The following is a 19,100-nucleotide window of genomic DNA, read 5'->3' on the forward strand; positions in this document are numbered from 1 at the left end:
TGTGTGTGTGTGTGTGTGTGTGTGTGTGTGTGTGTGTGTGTGTGTGTGAGTGTGTGTGTGTGTGAGAGCGTGTGTGTTTTCATGCCAAAGAACGATCCGTCAGTATCGAGTGATCACCCTCTGCTACTACACAGGCCATTACTTGTCTATATCTAATCGGCAGATTTGTTAGTTGACAAGGACATTTCCAGAAAACAAGCACATGTCTTGCTGCCCGCAGTACTGCTCAAAGACGGGCCTGTGATCAAAACCGTTTCAGTTTACACTTTAACCCCTTTACTTTCTCAAAGATATTCTCCGTCTTCATATTAAACTTTAGCGTCATAATCACCTTATCCGACCATTTTAGAGGCCATTTGACACCTCTAGTGGAAAAACACACAGGTCACCTACTCAAAATCACATGCTTTTCATTTGTAGATTTCAGCTCAGTGTCTCAAAGCGGGAAAGGAGTTCTCTGAAAGTACTCAGGATTTGTAAAAGAATAATAAGTGTCAACATAAACGTACAGGTCTGGTCAAATCCTAGCCTCGCTCTGTTCATTCAGCAGCACTCTGTTGTTACTGACATTCCACAGAGAGCACTTGATGTTCATGTTGTAGCCAGCGTGACAGCTACGAAACATTTTCACCTGTATTTCTACCCAAAAAAATGTAAGAGTGTCAGATAACATTTGTAATTCTGATCCAAACTCCAATGAATGATAAAGATTCCCGGAACAAGACACAGAGTAATTTCCACATACTTTTAAAGCTTTGTTGGCAGAAATATTTTAGGGCACTTTGACTTGTTCAGGACTAAGAACAGTGAAAATGTAGCGGCATTTTTTTATTGGTTCAATGCATTTTTTTGCTGCTTGCCTGAACATAATGTGGTCGGTTTTTTGTCTCCACTTTTGGGATCAATCCTTTGCAGAATAATGTGTGTGTACAGTAGTAGTAGAGCAATTGTGTGAGGCTTTCTTAGCATCACCAAACCAGCTCGTCACATGCTAAATGTTGTTGAATGCCTGTCTTGTGTTTTTCAATGAATGCCTTGTGTGTTTAATGTAAGACTTTTTTCCCTATTATTACAACTTCTAATGCCTGCTCTATATCCGTATTGGACATTGTCTTGTCTAATTAGTGGATATTAAAATGAAATAGAACAGAAAAATACACACGCACGCACACACTCTCTCTTTGTGGGGAGTGTGACTGAGACCTTCTCAGAAATATTTGATTTGGGTGAATTTACAAGGAATTTAGATCAATTTTCTTCTAAACAAGGGTGTGGTTTTTTTTCGCCCAGCGGCACAGATAACAGCAGAGAGAAGAATTGGCTCTTAAACCAATATTATTTTTCAACCTTGATTTGTGATTGGTGGGCACACAGGAACGTCCATTCATCTTTCTTTGAAAACTCACACATCTGTTGCAGCGTGTCGGTGGAAGATATTCCTGTTACTGTGGCTCCCGGTTCATTAAGGGAGTGGCAATATCGAGGAGGCAGAATGTGGCATTAAGATTTGTCTTTGTCTTTTCTCTCCCCTCTCCAAACACTGTGGCAGAGCAACACATGATTTGGACAGAGAGGACTGACAGCCTTGCCTAGCACTCGGCCTCCGATCAGCCATCTCCACCAGCAAACTGAAGCTTGACCCGCACTTCATCACCAGCCACACAAACATCTTCGGAACAAAACGTCATCTAACTGTGAGTGCTTGTTTTACCTTTTTATGTGTAAGTTAGAAATAACTTAGCACAAAGTATTAATGCTTGTTTTCCAGCTAACATTATTGCATTGTTTCTGCAGTGCATTTGAGCTAAATTCTACCTCAGTTGGATACATAAATCTGTTACTATCAAATATGGTTTTATTGTAACTACCACCGTTCAATTTATTTCTGTTCGGCGTATAACTGCATTCCAAATTATAAAGCATTTCTTTACATGTTCAAGATTTTTTCCCCATATATACAGTAATCTATTTACGTGTTTCATCGCAAATATGTTTTCACAAGTATGTTTCTTATTCATTGACAGACATACTGTAAAGGAATTATCTGCAATTTTTGACATAGATTTGTTCAGTTTGCAAGATCAAAATGAGGACATTTATCCTCAAGAAAAGGGCTGTGTTTAATAATCAGTCAAATAAGGTCAACCGCTTTAATTAAATTATACTCAAGCATGTTTATATGCAAGAGCAAATGAATTTCACAGCAATTATGGAAACCCCCAATTTGCATAATTCTGACATTTTCTACTTCTCTAATTTATATGATGATTTTCATTTCTTTTCACATGTAACTGTGAAGGAAATCATCTCAAGTTATCTTACACACTGATCAGCCGGGTCACATCTAGTGTATTCCTAGGATAGTTAGGAAGCGCCATCACAGTGAACACATGGCTAACAAAAGAGGCCTGTTGTCATCTTAGCCCAGTGCACCACCTACTGGTGGTTGGAGGGATTTCAGGAATACACACAGAGACACTTGTTATAATTAGATGGGAACCATCTTAATTGTCTTTCACCTTCGCAGTGTGGAATTTTAAATCATGATCTTCAAGAGACAAATTTAAGTGAGATGTTGAAACTGAGAATAGAGTGATTAGAATTACCATATCAGTATTAATATTGCTTATCACATGTTTAATTGATTGTAGCACAATTGTAGAACAGCCAAAAGAAAATTGTGATGCATTTGCTCATAACTATTCTATTAATTAGTCTGTGTTAGATTATTCAACTACACGGTTTTACTACTCCTAATATATCAGTTATACTGTAAACCAATACTGTAAATATGTTGTTTTTATAATACTGTAAACTCCTTCACTTCATTATAATAACCTAGTGACTGTGTGTCAGAGTTTTTAAATCAGCTGTGTTGCGTCCTGCCTGCAGGTGACATCAGTTGCAAGGGGATGACCGAGCGCATTCATAACATCAATCTCCACAACTTCAGCAATTCTGTACTTGAGACCCTCAATGAGCAGCGCAACCGTGGGCACTTCTGTGACGTGACTGTTCGGATCCATGGAAGTATGCTGCGAGCTCACCGGTGCGTGCTGGCCGCTGGAAGCCCATTCTTTCAGGACAAGCTGCTGTTGGGCTACAGCGACATTGAGATCCCTTCTGTGGTCTCGGTGCAATCCATCCAAAAGCTGATTGACTTTATGTACAGCGGGATCCTGCGGGTGTCTCAGTCAGAGGCCCTGCAGATCCTGACTGCTGCCAGCATCCTACAGATCAAGACCGTCATCGATGAGTGCACCCGCATCGTGTCCCAGAATGTGGGCCTGGCCGGGCCGGGGGGCTTCCCTGTTATACCAGGAGACTCTGGTCAGGACACGCCCCGCGGCACGCCGGAGTCCGGCACCTCTGGGCCCAGCAGCGACGCAGAGTCAGGTTATATGCAAGCAACATCACAAAGCATGGACCGTGCATACACATCACTGTACTCCTACCCTGGCCTCACTCTGCAGAACGGCACCCGCGAGCGTCCCCTGTACATTAACCCTATGTCGACAAATTACGATCCGACTCTAAGCACTCAGGAGGTCCAGCAATCTCAAGATCCGCCCTGGATGAACCGCATCCAGGAGAGGTCTCAGCAGGTCGACCGCTTCATCACCACATCAGAGTCCACCCACTGCCGCAAGCAGCCCCGACCGGTACGCATACACACAGGAGGGATGCACATAAAGCAGGAGGCCGAAGACGAGCACAGCTGCTACGAGAGTTTGGTGGACTGCCAAGATGACACTGACCAAACTGAGGGCGTGGAGAGTGAATCCAAGGTCGAGAGTTTTGACTCAGGGGTGAGCTCCTCCATCAGCACTGAGCCGGATGCTATGGAGCAGCAGCCGTACCTGACGAGTTTTGGCCGAGACGGGGGCGGGGACGGTCAGCATGGCGACGGAGGTCCGGTGCATATAGAGGTCAATGACTCGTCCCCGGAGCAGGTGCAAGACCCGGAGGACGGGGACACGTCCCACAGCACTAGTGACAGTAGCATGATGCAGACCCTGCCAAACTCCGTCATGTCCCAGTCCCTCTCAAGTGCCCCGCACTACATGCGCCAGGCAGAATCACACACCAGCAACCTGAGGATGCCGCTCACCGTGACCAGCAACTCCCAAGTGATGGGCACCGCTGGAAGCACCTTCCTGCCCACACTCTTCCCTACACAGCCGAATAGAGACAAGCCTTTCATTTACCTTCCTGGCCAGCAGCAGACCCAGTTCGTGGCCGTGCCGCCTCCTGCAATGCCATCATTCCCGAACCCCATGTCGGTACAGCAAGCGTCCTCGCAGCAGCAACAGGTCATAGGAGGACTCGGTCCGGGGGAGAAGAAGCCCTATGAATGCACTCTCTGCAGTAAAACCTTTACTGCCAAACAGAACTACGTCAAACACATGTTTGTCCACACTGGTAAGTCAGAATGTCTTTAAATGTCAGTAGCTCAGTTCAATTATTTTATTATACTTAGATCACGTAGATAGTAGTTGCAGAAATACTTTTTTGGTTAGCTGATGGTCTTATTTATGACCTTTTCAAGATGTAATGTATCTTCATCATAATAGATAACAATATTAGAAAAAGGGGTATTCATTTTTATTAATTGCTATTATTGCGATGACAACATTCTGTAGCGATAGAGCTGTGTCCTTTTAACACAATACATTCTTTGTGTATCGAGCGTTTGAGATAGTTTGGTCACAAAAGTATAAAAACACAGCCTCATTCGTGACATTTATTAGGTCACAGTTGACTAGCGTTTTTTTATTATCATTTTCGTCCGACTTACAGTGCCATTAGATTGCTCATGCAGCACATCATTACAATGGGCACTGCTTTCCTCCAACACTGACAGCCTTATCAATCATGAACCGTAGAAATAACCACCACAGATAGAAAGAATTAGGTATCATATAATTAAAAGATTGCCTACTCAAATAGCCATTATTATTCATAAGAATCCTTTTGCGTGTCCAATGCCACCTATGACGGCCAATTCAAACCGAATTCCACAGTTTCACTCACAGAGCGATGACATATTGAGACTGAAAGACGCTGATCGATCAGTCCCGTGGGACGAGAGCTCAACGTCTCATTGCAATCAATGACGGATTACCTTTACTCAATCTTGTAACAAATATTATTAAAAAACAGACAGGGTGTCAGCATGATTTATATTAACAATGTATTGATGTCCCTATGAGATAACTATACATCACATAAATGTGCAACACATAGAGGTACTTAATAAAAATAATAATAATTATATTTATTTCATCTTTACATGGCACATCGATGATTAAAACAGTCATTACAATAGAATGATAATTCCTAAAAATATAGATTTGTACAATACACACTCAAAATAAGCAAAAAGACAGTGGACACATCAATGCATGTAATTAATACAATACATTCAATAAACGTGCAGCATGTGTCATAGGCTGCTTTTCAGTCGTATGAGTCATTGTATTGCAAATATAATAGCAAAATATAAAAGTATTGAAAGTATACCTGTTATATATGTGCTAGCTCTGTGTTGCTGATGTTTAACTGATCTGAACAGGTGAAGCAACAAAAACAAAGAAAGGAAAAACAATGAAAAAGTAAAAGTATAAATGATTGGCTTCATTAAATCAGAACGGGAAGCTTCACATTAATTCAGAGCAGCAGCAAACAGCAGATACACAGGACTTAATTAACTTGCACGATATAAATTGCTTATTCACAGTTTTGTCAGTCTCTCCCTCCACCTGTTTGTTTTACACAATTATTAATACTTTAATATTTCACAGACAAGAATGTCAGAATTATGTAAATTGAGCTTACGTCTGAACAAACCGAATAGGAACATAAATGACTTGGTTCGTGATCGTATAGGAATTCAAATTATTGTGTGTTTTTCAAATTCCCCCTCATAGACTTTACAGCATTTTTTACATTTCATAAGTTATCAATGCATTCATGTTACCATTACTGCATCAGAGCGACATTCTGCACATAGTGGAACCATCATTATCACAAAGCTAAACAGGGTTGCTTGTGTATTCAGTCAAATGTTGCTGCACAAGTTCTTCTATATTTTGTAAAAACCTGATCCTCAAAATTTCTCTCTTCTTCTTTTTCCCCTTAATGCGTTTGTCTTGCATGTACATCCAGGTGAGAAGCCTCATCAGTGCAGCATCTGCTGGCGCTCGTTCTCCCTGAAGGATTACTTAATCAAACACATGGTGACACACACGGGGGTGCGGGCCTACCAGTGCAGCATCTGCAACAAGCGCTTCACCCAGAAGAGCTCTCTCAACGTCCACATGCGGCTGCACCGTGGAGAGAAGTCCTACGAGTGCTACATCTGCAAGAAGAAGTTCTCACACAAGACCCTGCTGGAGCGGCACATGGCCCTGCACAGCACGGGCAGCGCCATCACGGGGCTGTCGGGGAGCGCGGTGACCCCGGGCCCGGTCTCCATTCCCATGCCCATGGCCGTCCCTGAGCCCGGAGCCGGCGTGGTGGCCCTCGCCATGCCCGTGAGCGGAGGTGCTGGAGTAGGGGCCGGGGTTGGAACAGGAGTGGGTGTAGCTGCAGAAGCGAGCTGCCAAGAAGGGACCACCTACGTGTGCTCCGTCTGCCCTGCCAAGTTCGACCAAATGGAGCACTTCAATGACCACATGCGAATGCATGTCTCCGATGGATAAGTACTAATAGATAAACTTCTTTCAAAAAGAATGACAAATAAAATGGCACTAGATTTTCCTTTTCTTATTTTGAGGTATGAAGAGTAATGAGTATAGACACTGGCACATTAAGTTTCCCAAAAAAAAATTTTTTTTTTTTTTTTCTTTTCTTCTGTTATTCTAAAAGAAAAAAAAGATGGTGGCCTTAAGGCTTAGTAGTTTGATATTGATCTACTGGATGGATCCTAACTACAGGCCTCTAAATGTATGCTTTCCTAAAATATTGATTTATGTGTTGAACACTACCGAAAGGCCTACGAAAGAAACACATACACACAAACACACCTTTAGTGTAGATACGTCTGAATGGATATACATGTGCATACATGTGTGAGCGTTTGTGTGTTTGCATGTGTCTGTCTTTCGGTCTGTGTGTGTGCGTGTGTGTGTGTGTGTGTGTGTGTGTGTGTGTGTGTGTGTGTGTGTGTGTGTGTGTGTGTTTGTGTGTGTGTGTGTGTGTGTGTGTGTGTGTGTGTGTGTGTGTGTGTGTGTGTTTGCGTGTGTGTGTGTGTGTGTGTGTGTACATTGCCATGACACATTAATCATGGCAGTCGTGAACCCATACTGACCAGTTTGGAAACTATAGATGTCCAAGCTTACTGTGGTATAATTAACAACAACAATAACAAAAAAAAAATCATCTGGGTTGGGCTACATATTCCCTCTAAAAAAAAAAAATACTGACGGTCACAAGATTGCCTTCTTATGTAAAATAAAAAAAGGAGAGTAGTTAATTTGACACTGGGTTTTATTTATTCCTATGGTATTAAGGGATTATAATGCAGCTGTTGTCAAGGTACCAATTTCAATCATTTTACTGAAATGTAACTTCCTGTCGGTGGTGACAGGGACGAATATTTCTCCTATGTTTTGTAATTGTTGTCCATGCATTTTGATGGTTAAGATTACGTTTACTAAATTAAGGTGTGTTGATGAGACAGTATTTGAGCAAAAATATGTTTCTTTTTTTCTGAAGTTTGGAGTTTAACTCATTTGCATACACTGCCACTAATATCCTAAAAGACTGTTAAGGCTAGTAGACCTCTTCCATTTCAAAAACATGAGAAAAAAAGAAAGACTCTTTTGCTGATGGGTTGTTTTTTTTAAAAAAGCCTTTCACATTCACAGTTATGGCAGGCTGGCATATGCGACTAAACTCTCTCCTTCATAATTGCTGCTCCTCAACTTGCACCTGACTGTTATGGGATGTAGATTTAAATTGTCACTTTAATTATTGTTATTGATTAGCCAACATGGTTGTAATTTGATAATCGGATTATAATATTTTGGGGGCTTTAGGCTTGTCGTTGATTGGAACAGTGTTAAAGAGGGAGGGAATTAATTTGAGTCAAATCGGAAATAAATGCCATCCTGATCCTGAACCCCCTGTATAACCTATTCATTACTATTGCAAAGCTATTTCAGCAAGCGGGAGCAAAATGCATAACTCTTTATGAATTGGCTCTCCTCGCCAGCTCAAATGGCATGCAACGTTATGAAAGGAAATGCAGTCTCAAATCAAAATTGGTAGCTCCTTTGAAATCACACTGATTGGTGATATACCACAAGTTGCAGATGGACTTTCTAGACAAAAGTATACATTCCTGATTTTTCTAAAAGAAACCTAGACACAGCATGTACAGAATAGATTTGGAAGCTAGTGTGCAAAAGTTGTCATCATGCATCACATCACGTAAGGCTCATTTCTGATATTTGACTTGTTTTTTACTGCATTTTATTCGAAATAGGACTTGGACACACACACTCACACACTCACACACACACACACACACACACACACACACACACACACACACACACACACACACACACACACACACACACACACACACACACACACACACATGCAAATGCCTGCAACTGCAATCTGAAGGATTTGCTCATTTATGTGAGCAAACACTTTTCGTAGTTGTATTGTTAAAAGAATAACAAACTGAATACAGTGGTCTTAAAAAAGACCTGCTGTAGATTTAAAAAAAAAAAAAAACAACAAAGTGCTATTTTGCACATTTTCTTAAAATGCCTGTGCTTAATATTTAATCATTTTCCTTAAATGAACTTATATGATTTTCTTTCATTCAATTTCAAAGGAAAAAAAAAACATTTTTTTTAAAAAATCTTGATAAGTGGACTGCATTATTTTCTTGCATATATGTTGCACTGCTTAAACCAATAAGTGCACTACTGTTAACAGAGATATTATAGTTTTAGAAAAGAGGATTTTTTTTTAATCTAACATTTGGTTGTAGAGTTCACATGTAATAGAATAGCTTTGTTTCAATTTATTCATTAAGTAATTCAGCGGTTCTTGGCTTTTGTTATCGCTTGCAGTTACCTACAGTATATCCTTGTGCCGTGTTAATGCAAGCATTTATTTTTATTTAAATATGTACCATAATGTGTGCTCATCTACGTTTTAACCTTTTTGAATTCATTCTTTTTAAGGAGTCAGCTCCCTATAACAGTTGATCAATCGCATTTCTTTAGAAACAGACAGACTTTTACAAGAACATCCAAGCCAAACAACATTAACAATGAAACAGTAATAATAAAACACAACTCCCGTCCAACTCCTTTGGCGGAGGTAATGATAATAATAACTATTATTGTATTATTAATAGTAATACATTTAAAATGTGTGTGTGTGTAACATAAATGATACGTGTGTCCTAGAACAATCTTCTGTGGGTTTTAAGGTGTGGGAGGTGATGGAATGCAGCTTCTTTGATATCTGTCCGTCAGTTGTACACAGTCGTGTCCCTTCCTTAGTGTTTGTATGTCTGTGAGTGTCTGTGTGGTATTTAGCCTAATCAAACTGTTAATAAGTGGAATATCTGAACTGTAGGGCTTCCTTTGCAATATGCAGCGCAGGTACTATGAGAAGCAGCTCTCCAAACCTTTTGGGCTAACGTGGCACCGGTAACATTTGTTCTGAGATTTTTGACAAAAGCCTGTAGGTCAAGTACTGTTGTACTTCGTTGTACCCGTTTGGAGAAGTTATATCCAGCTTTTTTGAAATTTTACATAATTGCTACTAGATTTCTGATCCCCGTGGAGTCAGCTGAAGTGAAGTCAAGTGACGAGCATGTGAGACCTGGAGAGATTCTGTATTCTGATTTCTCCTCGGCTTAAAAAAAATAAAAAAAAATAAAAAAAAAATTGAAAAAGCGTGAGGTTAGTCCTCAGTAAAAGTAGCACATTATTTAACATTTGATTAGGCCCGTCTCCTTTGGTGTGCATATACGCCTAAACTGTATGGTTCCTGTATGTAGCTGTTGTTGCCGGGATGGCAATATTGCTGCATGCTAGTGCTATATTTGTCTCTACACAGCACGCGGAGGGTTAATCTCATGCCTTAACAGACAATGCACTAAATAGAATATGTAAGCAACTGCCGAGATCTCTTTCCAACAGTACTGCCACATGTATGGCACACAGCTCACGATGTTGGTGTTGTTGTCTGTTCAGTACCAAGTTAAACACTGCCAAACTGACATCATCACTTCTTTTAAATCAAAAGGCAGAGACATGAATTGAATTGTTTCCGTGTAATGTGTGTATTCGGTAATCTAGCATTCCTTCATGGCACCTAAATTTTTTTACATATTTTGTGTAAACACATATATCAAATGCACTATTGACTGTAGCTAGATGAGTACAACCAGCTTTGTGGTATCATTGGTCTAAATAGTAGGTTAAGTAGCTCGATGTTGGTTTTTTGAACTATTTGATTTCAGAACTACACTATCAATTGTTTCTCTATCTTTTCTTTTTTTGGAATAACAAAAAGTAGCCAATCTCAACGTTATCCGGATGAGGGCTAATAACTCGTCCAATCGTCAGTTGACTTCTTGTATCATAAGGTGTTTGATGGATCGGGCTTGGAAGGGGGTGAACCTTCTCTCCAGTGTGTCATTACCCTCCTCTCCTGTTGCATCAGCATCACACGCTCTTCACTGTCCATAGTTATATATTCCTTATACTGCTTCAGCTACTCGTGGTAGTGCTTAATTCTCTCTTTTCTCAGTGTTGCGGAAAAAGTTGGTTAAAAATTGTTGAAAAGTCGCAACATTATCCATAAAAATAAGTCCTTAACTCAATCGTGCTTCTTCTAGTTGTTAGTTTGAAAAAAAAAACTCTAGCATTTATGTTTGCAAAGTGTTCGCATATTTTCCAGAACAAAACATATTGAAAAGTAGATAATAGCCTTGAGCCTGCAGCTGTTTGTATTGTGTTTCAAATATATTACTGTTCATGTTTTGTTTATCTAGCGTAGAGACACAGGGTCTACAGTACATCGTTGTCCTTCTTGCAGTATGTTTAATTCATCGTTATACTTCTTAATTTCAGACTTCCTCCTGCTTTTTTTTTTATGGTGATCATAGTGGTGTTGTTTATACATACATAGCTTCACGCAACTGGATAAAGGATTGTCAGTTATTGAGTCATATTTCACAGTGTACTATATATATATGCTTATATGCTTTGCATTGAGATGAAAACAAGGAAACGGAAGATAGTAATGGTGAGGGTCATGTTGAGTAAGAAACGGGGTCATTTTATTTTGATAAGCATGCGTCTGTCTTCCTGTTTTTGTCTTTCAGTCCGTCTCCACACATTTTTAAGTCAGATCTTTTTATTTAAGCTTGAATAAAGTCACAAAGTTAAGAGTAGAATACAGAAAACGCATGAAAACATCCAGATAATACGTAACTGCATTTTTCTTTTGGGCCTTCTACAGTACACATAAGAGTGAAATAGATAACTTCTTACAAATATACTATATATATTTAAGTATCACCAATACATTTTCAGATAGTTTGATAAAGACATAATTGCAGCTAGATTATACAGTACCTTGTGGGATCAAGGGGATATGCCTATCAAGTGCCTATCAGTACATACAGCAACTATACAGAATATTCATAGTTTTTCTCTCCTACATGCACAGATACAGTATATACACAATGGTCTATAAAAAAATACTATTTATACTATTACTGCTAAGACCTGGTGGTTGTGAGTACATCCTAAGAGAACCCTTTAAAATACCTGAAATGCTCTATTCATATACAGTAAAAGCTACATCTGCAAGTTTTATTTTTATCATACATTTATACCGCCTGGAGGATTCAAAGATATAAAATGCGATCACAACTTTTTAAAATGAAATATACAGATAGGTTTAGTGGCAATGACGTTTATGTCATTTCAGTATTGAATGACCTTTTTTCACGTTGCTCTCTCTCTCATTGCTGTTTGGCATTTTACACATGCCATTTTTTAGTTTCAGTTTTTTTTGCCATTTGCAAACAAGCCATATTCTGTACTGTATGTTTGTGGTTAAAAGGGCAGTGACACTTTGTGAACAGCAGAGGGAGCCACACGTCAACTGGAAGAGGTGAAGTTAACGCTGTCTGCCGCAATGAACAAAAATCCATGTAAGTTTAATATTTGGATTTTAATATTGTGTTGTCAGTAAATATTGCCATTCTTCAGATTATAGTATATATCTACACGCTTGGCAGTAGTTACCTCCACTGGCATTTGTGTCCTTTGACCCTGAACACTGTTGCACGTGATAGTGTCAATGCCCAATTTCCCAACAACGATCATTAAAGTTTTATCTTATCCGACAGCCTTGTTGTTTACGTGCAGCTTGAAATTGTAAAGGGCAAGCAAAGAGCAGCGTGAAAAAAAAAAGAAACTGGTCATTAAGATATTTAGAGCCACTTGTAGGCTAAATGATATTTCCAAATGAAGTGTTTTGGCAACAGAGAAAGAACATGAACGCAGCATTAAGATTTCTTCAAGAGGTTGGTTTAACAATATGGAAACAAATCTAACAGAAAATATAGTGGAATGTAAAAATCATACATCAAGTTTCAGGAGTGAGTGGCTGAGAGATAAAAGGTGTTGGGACGGCTTATTATTCTGTCCCCTGTGGACTAATTAGTTTTCTCTGTAACCTTCTCCAGCCTAGTTACTGTGCCAAAATTAGGAGGGAAAGAAAAAGACACTTTTTAAGTTGTACTGCTTTTGTTAAATTGGATGTGAGAACAAAAGCAGAGAAACGAAAATTGAAAATCGTTTTATATTTCAAAGAAATCAGTAAAAAAAAACTTTGTAATCATACCAAAAAGCAAGTGATTGCCTTTATTTTGAATCTTTAAATCCTCCATAATGCATAGTTTTCAAGTAAATAGGAGAAAACAGCTATGATTAACAAATGCACATTGTGAAGGCATAGTTTCATTTACATGTTATGTTCAAATGAAGCATTAATAATAATAATATAGGTAATGTGGTATAGCTAGTCCCTGTCATCCAGACGTCACACTGTGACGCACACAAACAGCATCTGTTCAGATTTTTACCGTCAAACATCCAGATTCTGTCTTCATTTTTAAGCTTTACACGCAAAACGGTGAAGCAGCTGTTCAGATTTTAAAGTACGACACAGCGAAACTAAGCTATAACAACATCTACATTATATTCACTATGACGCTTTCTCCGAAACATGCAGTTATCACACTACCCTGATGAGGTTTTTAAGAGATATCATCATCAGGTAACCACCATCCATCAGTCCAAATGAAGCATGCAGTCCTGTCTACACAGCTTCTTTTTCCTGTAGGGGAGAACTTTGTTTTTGATGGAGCACAAGCTATATTTTGGGTGTCCCTCGATAAAAGGCTTTCTTTATCTTATTATTCTTTCACAATGATGAGGAGACTGAGGCACGGTTTAGCCTCAGAAGACTAAACATGGAGCCTCTTTGTGCTCTCAGTGTCTTTAGTCTTTTCTTTATTTTTGGGGGGTTTAGTCCAGCTCGATCAGACGATTCGTTTTAAAGTGCGTTAACTAAAAACATGCATTCCTGTTCAAGTCCAGAGCATTCCAACTCCTAGTCTGGCATTCATTTTCCACACTTATCTAACATTAAGGAGGGATTTCCAACTCCTAATGTTTTTTACACATCTGTTGAGTATTTGGTCACGTAGTAGCAAACATTGCCCATTACATCAAAGTTTAGCATAATGTATATTTTTCCCTCAAGTTGTTTAATCTATTCTCGCTGTAAATTCAAATTTTGCCCACAAATCCCATACGCTTTGAGCACAGCTGATGCCTGTGTTGGCCGTTTCTATAGACAACATGCACTATGCTATCACTCTGTTCCTCTATGTAGGTCTCTCCTTCGTAGTGCAGAGACATAAAATACAAAAAATAAAAATAAAAAAGATGTTGGTCACCGTCTCAGCCAGCACGTAGTCTGTCATAACGGACGTTCATACTTAGATTTAAACCTTTAGCACGGTAATGTACCTAAAGGAGGCTGGAGGTTTGTAAAGTGGGGCCATGCTAATCATTAGAAGTCAAATGAAAAGAAAAAAAAAAACTGTACTAGACAATGTTTGTTTTCATAAACCAAAGAAGGATTAAGAGAATTTTAAGTTTGATGGAGAAAATAACATTTCTTTTCTGTGTGTGTGTCCTAAGCGATTGGGTTAGTTTGCTACGGTTGTTGTTGTTTTTTTGTCTTTGTTTTTCTTCTCATTGCTGAGTTGCTTGTGAAAATGCATCTTTGTTTTTTTTGTCACTTGATCAGTTGTTTATAGTTTTGTGGTTGTGTTCATTTGCCTATTGTAGACCAAAATAGATTTTTTTTTTTTATATATAAGAAATGCAACAAAACATAAAAATGAATCTGACACAGTAGCTGTGATGTAAACTATTGCATGTTCTAAACATGTGTAGGATTGTAAGCGTTGCATCGTTCCTCTGACAAAACATACTAATCATTGGTTATGTCTTCTATACACACATTTAGCAAACCAGTGTAGACCTGTTCACCTTCACATTGGATTTTATCTAAATAGTTTTTGTGATAGCAGTTTTTCTTCAAGTATTTGGCACCGTCTAATAGTTCAAGGCTGTCCCTAAAATACTAATCTGACATTGTGACTTTGAGTACTTTTAGCCATTTATACTTGAGATGGACCAAGTTGTTAAGTTTGCACATATTTGTAGGTTGTTTATGAAGCCAAAAAAAAAGAAAGGAAAGAGAATAATGACACCTTCAGTCTCAGCAATTCAAGTCTAATCTAGCTGAGGTGTTCATGATCTCTAAGCAAATATTCAATGAAAAAAAAAAAAAAAAAAAAAGCATCAGAGCCAGCCATCACTACATGATGACAAATAAATTAAAAACCAAACTGTCTCACGCATTTTAATATCACAACGTGGTCCAAATATTTATGATAGTGATTACATATATTTTTGTAAGGAGAACACATCACCTGCAAGCGGAATGTAAACCATTTGGCTAAATCTGACAATATTTTATTACTGTAAGGTCTAATTCAAGGTGAATCTGCTGTATATTTTTCATCTTGTGTGTTCAAAATAGGAAACTTAATTACTGTAATTCGGGCGATGTTTTTGTACGAAGACAGAACTTCTCAAACATTGGCATTAATCAATCAGAAATGAAATGCGCCCTAATAAAAGCAGCTTAGGTTTTTTTTTCCTTCATCTGGCTTTCAGGCTTTTTTGCTGCCATATCTTGTATGTAGATGCTTTTTGTAAACATGCACTTGTGTTGAACTATGAGATGTGCTTATAAATATGTGTATATTTTGTTAGGCTTTCTTTTGCCTAAGTTAGCTTGATATTTTATTATTTCCCTAAAAAACAAATACTTCTCCTGTATAGTTATGAACTTGGCAGAAGTGGAGCTGTTGTAGTAAAAAGGTAGTTAACATCACAACTAAGCAACCCTGAAATATATGCTGCAGTAATGTGTTTTCAGTTTGTTTTTTTGATAATTTATGCTCCAAGTTGGTTTGTATTTTATTATTATTGTTATGAAACAAGCTTGTTTGAAATTGTATTGACTGCTGTTTTGAAAAGAGGGGATAAAGTTTGTTTGTTTTTTAAATGTATGTGCAAAGGACGTTTTTATAATATGATTTGTCAAACACTGGACTGGGGTGAATTTTCCAACATTTCCAAGTTGAGAGATGTATTTGACAGACATAACTGCACAGACGACACCCGTTAGCACAGATGTGAGCTGACAGAGAAGCACTTCCTCCCCAGCTGTACGAGGCGGGGTGACTTAACATGGCCGCCATCCTCCCGTTCAAAATAGGAGTCATTCGGATGTAAGAAGTTATGACATTTCCTTAGTGCTGGTTAATTGCATTCATTGGGTGATGGGTTATAGATAATAGGAAATATTTATTAGGGTTTGTCCTTCCAAATTGCTGCACGGCATCTACTGGTGACAGTTTTTTTTTTTTGTTTTTTTGTTTCCTTCTGAAAAAGAAAGAGCGCTCTCTTAAATATTCAGAAAAATTGTAAAGGGATTCCACTTGACAGCTATGGAGAGATCAGGATCACCTGGTATGTTCTTGCTGTGGTAGAGCAGAAACGTATGTTGAGTCTCATTAACCCAAAACGCCACTTCTCAAACCAGAAAAGAGATTTGCACTAGACTTATTTTGGTCTTCTTCTATCTAAAGCAATATAAATCACTCAACACATTTTTGAACCATAGTTGTCGCCCATGCTGAGTAAATGATGATATTTGACGAGTTTTGATTTGTTTTTTGTATTCAAAGGTACAGAAATCGGTCGCTTTTTTAAAAATGCACATCCACATGTTGTTGGTAGAAGAGTTTTACTTCTCCCCGAGTATTCTAGTGTCCAGATTTGAGGGGCATTAAAACTTGTTGTTTCCTCCTGTGATTGTTTTGGACAAATCAAGCAGCTTTGAAAGTCAGAGTATGAGGGAAGGAATCATTTTTCCACAAGTCAAATGTCGATTGTTTTCATCACATTTGAAGATAAACACAAATACCAAAAGTTAAATCCAGCTCTCCACTGTCATGCACACCTCTCCCTTAAAAAACACTTGTCTTCTCTGCATATTTCGTCACTTTGAGTGCTTTTTACCTGGGATGTTACAAAAAAAAAAATGCTTTAAAGTGAAATAATACTTATCAGACGGAAGAATAAAAAATCCAAATGCACCTTTTTGTCGTACAAACACAGCATCATTGGCTACGTGTGTAGAGAATCTGTGTCCACCAAAATGTATCATACGTCATCCTTTTTCCAACGAGGTCATTCACAACAGCGGCAATTATCGACCTTAACGTCATTATTTTTGTTAATGGATAAGTGTAAATTTTTGAATAATTCACAAACAGCAAAACTTCACCATTTTATCTGGATGTAGTAGCTTTTCCTGTTTTTCACCGCTTTGTGGTGTTGTTGAAAGATGTTGCGGTTTGTCTAAATATGTTGCGTGTTAGAGGAAGCATAAGTATGTGCCTTCTTGTAATCTCCTTGGTGAGCTTGTTATTATTGAGAAGCTGAAGCCAGCCAATTGTGTTTGCACTAAAACCAAATTGCTTTTGTGATGTAGACTATTTAAGCAAGCTTGTTGCGTCACTTTAACCGTACAGTATGCATGAGGGTGAAATTGGTAAGTCTAGGGCTAGAGCTCTCATCTGTTGACCTGTAAACCAGTGCAGCTTAGAGGATCTTGTGAATATATCTTGGCTTAGTTTTGCATTCAGTTTTTCAACTCCATCTCCTTACTCATCAAGTTTGTCACAGTTTCTACAGTTTAAAAAAATAAAATAAAATTAAAAAAACAGCAAATAACACATACCATGAATACAATACAGCTTTTACTTTTCACATGCCACAGTTAGAGAGTTACACAACTGCAGTAGAGATATTCATTTCTCTGAATCCATGGGAACGCATGAGTATACGAGGTCGCCTCAAGACTATTGGTCAAATTAATTTAGGTTGTTTTTTGAAAAACTTGTATTTATTACATATTTTGTTGACATCTAAGAAAGGCCTACATGCTTTGAGTCTTACAAATGCACCTTATTCATGTCAGTCCATGTGGGGGAGAAAAAAAGGCTGGCAATGTAATATCTCTGATTTAGCACCTTACTACACAGCATGTTTTCACTTTATGCCAGTTTAGCTATTCTTCCATATTTATGATTTCAAAAATAAATCTCAGACTTTGTGAAATTGTTTCATGGGACGTGCCAAAGTTTGGAGGCGATCTCCCAAGTGTTTATGCTTATCATTTTATTTTCCTCCTCCTTCAGTTATAGCAATGGTATGTCAAAAACTTTCCTATAACAGTGTGTGGAATCAATTTATCTCAGCAAACAGTATCATTACTTGCCATTTTACAATAAGCCCTGTATTTCACATATATTTACCAGTGATGTGTATTTGTTATTATAAAGAAAATAGCCGTAAAAGCTTCATTATGTTACATAATATTGTGACTTTTTTCGAAAAACTGTGAAGACTTATCTTGCATATACTTTATACAGAAGTATTAAGCCTTAATACAAAAGACTAAAAAAAGTGTGGAAGAATAAACTGATTGTTGCTAAGTAAGGATGATTTTTGTAAATGTTACCAGCACTTTTTTTGTAATTTTCACTCTCTGAGGTATTGTACAAGTTCAAGCTGTTTGTGAAGTTTGATTATGAAGGAATAAAAACTAGTACTTTCCTGTACTTCACAGAAAGTCGTGTTGCTGCTTTATTTTTCTGTTCTTTCTCCTGCTTGTTTCCTCATGAATATACTGTCTTTTCTAAAGTTACCTTTTCTCTTTTAAAGGTTCAAAGTTTGAAAGACGGATGGATGTTATAGTTGAAGTCAATACAGTCAACAAAAAAAAAATAGCTGCATTAGCCTAAATTAAGCCCAAAGATAATATTAGCCTGCTGCTGTGTTGATTCCAAATACAGTTGGAAGTGACAACAACAGGCTGGATTTTCTCCCAGAATGCACTGGGCAGAAAGGCAGGAAACACCCTGGACAAGCTGCCAGTCCATTACAAATCTAACAATGATTAATAAACAATCACAGTCACACTTCACTTCACTTCACACCTACAGGCAAATTAACTGCGCGGTCCACTTCAATAACGAGTGTTTGTGGACTGTGGGAGGAAACTGATGCAGCCAAACGCGTAAGAACTCTGCACAGAACAGATTTAACAGACAGAAAAGACTTGGGTTATTTTTTCCTACAGTGAGGTGTCTGCGTTCACATCTGAACTGCTGCACAGCACTAAACACAGTACATGTGTGTGCAGCCCATAAATGGGTTTCACACTCTGATTAGCCGGATGTGTCTTATCTACCAGAACACAGTCAGTATTGGCTGTTACCGATGCTCAGATTGAGCGTGTGCACTGCAAGATTAGCAAGAGTGTTAAACTGCCCTGTTACTTCTGCAAATAAAAAATAATGATCACCATCATGACAAAAAGAGATA

The 19,100-nt window shown here is 38.4% G+C and overlaps 1 protein-coding gene across 1 annotated transcript in view; it reads left to right on the forward strand.

The window, feature by feature from the left end:
- zbtb20 (zinc finger and BTB domain containing 20) overlaps nt 1-18,345 on the forward strand; it is a 32,521-nt gene extending 14,176 nt beyond the window's left edge. The window contains exons 2-4 of the mRNA XM_054626232.1: nt 1,550-1,694; nt 2,893-4,422; nt 6,169-18,345. Coding sequence (XP_054482207.1) covers nt 2,913-4,422; nt 6,169-6,704 — 2,046 coding nt within the window. The 5' untranslated portion in view covers nt 1,550-1,694; nt 2,893-2,912 and the 3' untranslated portion in view covers nt 6,705-18,345. The remainder of the gene's footprint in view (nt 1-1,549; nt 1,695-2,892; nt 4,423-6,168) is intronic.
- The last annotated feature ends 755 nt before the right edge of the window (nt 18,346-19,100 follow it).

The sequence above is a fragment of the Anoplopoma fimbria genome, chromosome 24 (assembly GCF_027596085.1).
Source record: "Anoplopoma fimbria isolate UVic2021 breed Golden Eagle Sablefish chromosome 24, Afim_UVic_2022, whole genome shotgun sequence".
Taxonomy (NCBI): Eukaryota; Metazoa; Chordata; class Actinopteri; order Perciformes; family Anoplopomatidae; genus Anoplopoma; species Anoplopoma fimbria.